Genomic DNA, 4,176 nt, shown 5'->3' with positions numbered 1-4,176 from the left:
TTTCTAAATAGTTACAAGCAAACAAATTTCTTTGTGTTGAATCCGAACACGTAGATATCAGTTTAAACTTCAAACCAGATACAGTTTATTATTTACTCATAAGATAGCTAAAAATTACAAAAAAAATTGCCAAGAAAACAGCTATAACAATCAAATCATAAAATTAATGTATTTTACTATGTGATTAATTTAAAATACATTATATAATTATATATTAATTAGGGTCTTATTGAATAATATAACATGGTAACTGCTAAAAACACATGCTAAATCTATGTTATTTGAAAAACAGAAATGAAAGCATATATTTTCTTACCGTTGTTTTAGTAAATATAAAATAGAATTTGGTTTAGTGCATACCTATATATATATATATATATATATTAACTAATACCGTAAGTAAGTGTTATATATATAATGTAAGATTATTGGTAGTATATATAGATTTTAACTTTTTAATTATCATAGATGGAGTTTTTAAGATGATATGATTTATTAATTACAAACAAAATGTGCAAAATATGATAGAAAATTAAGATTCAGTCGTCTGAAATACAAAATCAGTTAATTGTTATACTTTTATCTCCACCAAACGCATGTCTATGTATTTACTTAATTTTAAATAGGATGGAAAAATCGGCACGCAAAACGAGAAAAAATGGCCGAACTCTCTTTTTTTTTTTTTTCACTAAATAGTTTATATATTGATTGATTTGTTGGAGACCAAAGATACAAGACGGATCAACAACAATCATTCCAGCAAAAAAGTCTGGCTGAAGATTTAAACTATAAACTAGCCATATCCTCCAAAAAAAGGTCTTGTAATCAAAAGGATATCTGGTTGCTACATACGATTGACGCCGATTCTCTCTTGTGACGCTCTTAGCTATAAAGTGAGCTCCAAGATTTGAGTTTCTGTCTTCCAACACCAGATTCCAATCCAAAATTTTTTCCAAACTTACTCCCAGCATATGGGACTGAAATTTAAGAGATGGCCATGCTTTTGGTCTAAGTACAGCTTCAACGAAATCTTTGTCCTCTGAAGCAAAAATAACTTTGTTGTAGTTGAGACTTAGCATACTTTCAATGGTCCAAAGTCAGGCTTGAAGTTTCACATCCTGCTTTGAAATCACAGAGCCAAAAGACATTCTACTATGCAATAAAACAGTTCCTGCATCGTTTCTCAGAACCCACGCTGCTCCACTGACATTTGAAGCATTGTCCCATGACCAAGCGAGATTGCATTTTAACCAACCAACTAATGGAGGATACCAACGCCTTTTTATTTGGGAACATTGTTGTTTTACCCGCTCAGCCGTAACTTCATTCAAAGCTTGAGCATAAATCCATTCCTGCACATTTTCTCTAATTTTGATGATCGTGACAGGAAGACTGAAGCTTTTCCCTTCAATACAAAAAAGATTTATGTTTTTCCAAATTTGCCAGAGAATCCAAGGGAAGGCTTTCCGGGTTTCTACCTGTACTTTTGGATTTTTGCTAACCAATAGCAAGTAGTACATGTTCTAGTATAGTGACTGAGAATCAAACCCATTTTCAGGACATGGGAAATTGAATAGAGCCCAAATTTGTCTTGCTACCGTACACGAGAAGAGGACATGATTTGAGGATTCTCCTTCATTGCCACATCTTTGGCATCGTGTGTCCACTTTCAAACCTCTGGCTACCATTTTGTCAGCAACTGGAATTCCACCAGACACAGCTTTCCACATAAACGATTTAATCTTTAATAGAGTATCACATTTCCATATCAGATCTTTTATGTGGAGTATAGAAGGCTGCATCAAAGCTTCGGTTACTAACTCTATCTTTTCTCTTTGGTAGGCTGCCCAGTAACCGGATTTCACCGTATAAGCTCCACTCTTTGTATGTTCCCAGATAAGATAATCTTTTGACAGAGAGACATGTTTGATTTTTTGTATCAACTCCACATCCCTTGGATAGAAATGATGATTCAGCTTAGTCAAATCCCAAGTCAAAGTCGAATCGTCTATCAACTCATTAACCTTCATATCCAGATCAAAGATTATGTTCTTCATTAAGGGAGCTCTCATAACCCCATCCAAAAGCCACCGAGAAGACCAAACAAAGGTGGACTCACCATCTCCAATCATTTGTCTCAAACCTCTTTTTAGTAGGTCCCTACCATGCAGGATACTTCTCCAAGCGAAAGAAGGTCTTCCTCCAAGTTCAGCAGATAGAAAATCTGATTCATCAAAATATCTACTTTTGAAAAAAGCAGCGAACAAACTGTTTTTTTCTTGAATAATCCTCCATGCTTGTTTAGCCAACAAAGCCTGATTGAAGATTTGAATATCTTTAAATCCAAGACCACCTAAATGTTTTGGTAGACAGAGTTTATCCCATGCAAGCCAATGCATTTTTCTTTTATCCTCTACTGAATCCCACCAGAAAGCAGACATAGCCGAGGTCACATTCTCACAGGTCTTTTTTGGAAGCTTGAAACAAGACATTGCAAAGACTGGCATTGCCATTGCCACAGATTTGAGCAAAATTTCTTTCCCACCATAAGACAGAGTGCGAGCATACCAACCAGACATTCTGCTTTTCATCTTGTCATGGATATAGGCTAACATATCTGCCTTAGAGCTGCTAAAGTATTCTGGTAAGCCCATATAGACTCCTGCTCCTCCTTCTTTGACAATTCCCAACTTTCCTTGAATCTGAATCCTGNTGCTTTAATTTACAAAAAAAAAAAAAAAAAATTCCTAAATTTAAAATTAGGGTTCTTTCTTTCTTTCTTTCCAATATTCTTATAATATACGCACGGACGTAAAGATTGCAAAAAATTGTGTTCTACTGAAAATTTTAATGATTTTGCTAAATTCCAAAGATTCGGATTCGTATTGCTTCCTTTATTATTTCACGTTATCTATTTCTATTAGACGAAAAAAATTTCAATCTGAAGGTAATTTTTTTTGTAATTTTAAAAATTATGAGCACTGATTTTTTGTTTTATTATTTTTTTTTTTCACTGAATAGTTTATATATTGATTGACCTGTTGGAGAACTAAGATATAAGACGGATCAACAATAATCATCCCAGCAAAAAACTGACTGAAAATTTAAACTATAAACTAGCCCTATCCTCCTTAAAGAGATCTTGTAACCAAAAGGGATATCCGGTTGCTACATACGATTGACGCCGATCCTCTCTTGTGACGCTCTTAGCTATAAGGTGAGCTCCAAGATTTGAGTTTCTGTCTTGCAACACCAGGTTCCAATCCAAAATTTTTTCCAAACTTAGCTCCCACCATATGGGACTGAAATTTAAGAGATGGCCATGCTTTTGGTCTAAGTACAACTTCAACGAAATCTTTGTCCTCTAAAGCAAAAATAACTTTGTTGTAGTTGAGACTTAGCATACTTTCAATGGTCCAAATCCAGGCTTGAAGTTTCGCATCCTGCTTTGAAATCACAGAGCCAAAAGACATTCTACTATGCAATAAGACAGTACCTGCATCGTTTCTCAGAACCCACGCTGCTCCACTGACATTTGAGGCACTGTCCCATGACCAAGCGAGATTGCATTTTAACCAACCAACTGATGGAGGAAGCCAACGCCTTTTTATTTGGGAACATTGTTGTTTTACCCGCTCAGCCGTAACTTCATTCAGAGCTTGAGCATGAATCCATTCTTGCACATTTTCTCTGCCGTAACTTCATTCAAAGCTTGAGCATGAATCCATTCTTGCACATTTTCTCTAATTTTGCTGATCGTGACAGGAAGACTGAAGCTTTTCCCTTCAATACAAAAAAGATTCCTGTTTTTCCAAATTTGCCAGAGAATCCAAGGGAAGGCTTTCCGGGTTTCTACCTGTACTTTTGGATTTTTGCTAACCAATAGCAGGTAATACATGTTCTGGTATAGTGACTGAGAATCAAACCCATTTTCAGGGCAAGGGAAATTGAATAGAGCCCAAATTTGTCTTGCTACCGTACACGAGAAGAGGACATGATTTGAGGATTCTCCTTCATTGCCACATCTTTGGCATCGTGTGTCCACTTTCAAACCTCTGGCTACCATTTTGTCAGCAACTGGAATTCCACCAGACACAACTTTCCACATAAACGATTTAATCTTTAATAAAGTCTCACATTTCCATATCAGATCTTTTATGTGGAGTATAGAAGGCT

General features: G+C 35.6%; 2 protein-coding genes across 2 annotated transcripts in view; both read right to left on the bottom strand.

The window, feature by feature from the left end:
* LOC104702043 overlaps positions 1–4,176 on the bottom strand; it is a 14,892-nt gene that overhangs the window by 6,335 nt on the left and 4,381 nt on the right. The gene's annotated exons all lie outside the window — the stretch shown is intronic.
* LOC109125366 (probable serine/threonine-protein kinase dyrk2) overlaps positions 3,653–4,176 on the bottom strand; it is a 2,298-nt gene continuing 1,774 nt past the window's right edge. Inside the window, exon 5 of the mRNA XM_019226943.1 lies at positions 3,653–4,120. Coding sequence (XP_019082488.1) covers positions 3,653–4,120 — 468 coding nt within the window. The remainder of the gene's footprint in view (positions 4,121–4,176) is intronic.

This window comes from Camelina sativa, chromosome 7 (assembly GCF_000633955.1).
Source record: "Camelina sativa cultivar DH55 chromosome 7, Cs, whole genome shotgun sequence".
Taxonomy (NCBI): Eukaryota; Viridiplantae; Streptophyta; class Magnoliopsida; order Brassicales; family Brassicaceae; genus Camelina; species Camelina sativa.
Note: the sequence above shows the minus strand (reverse complement) of the source record. Positions and strands in the feature narration are given on the sequence as shown.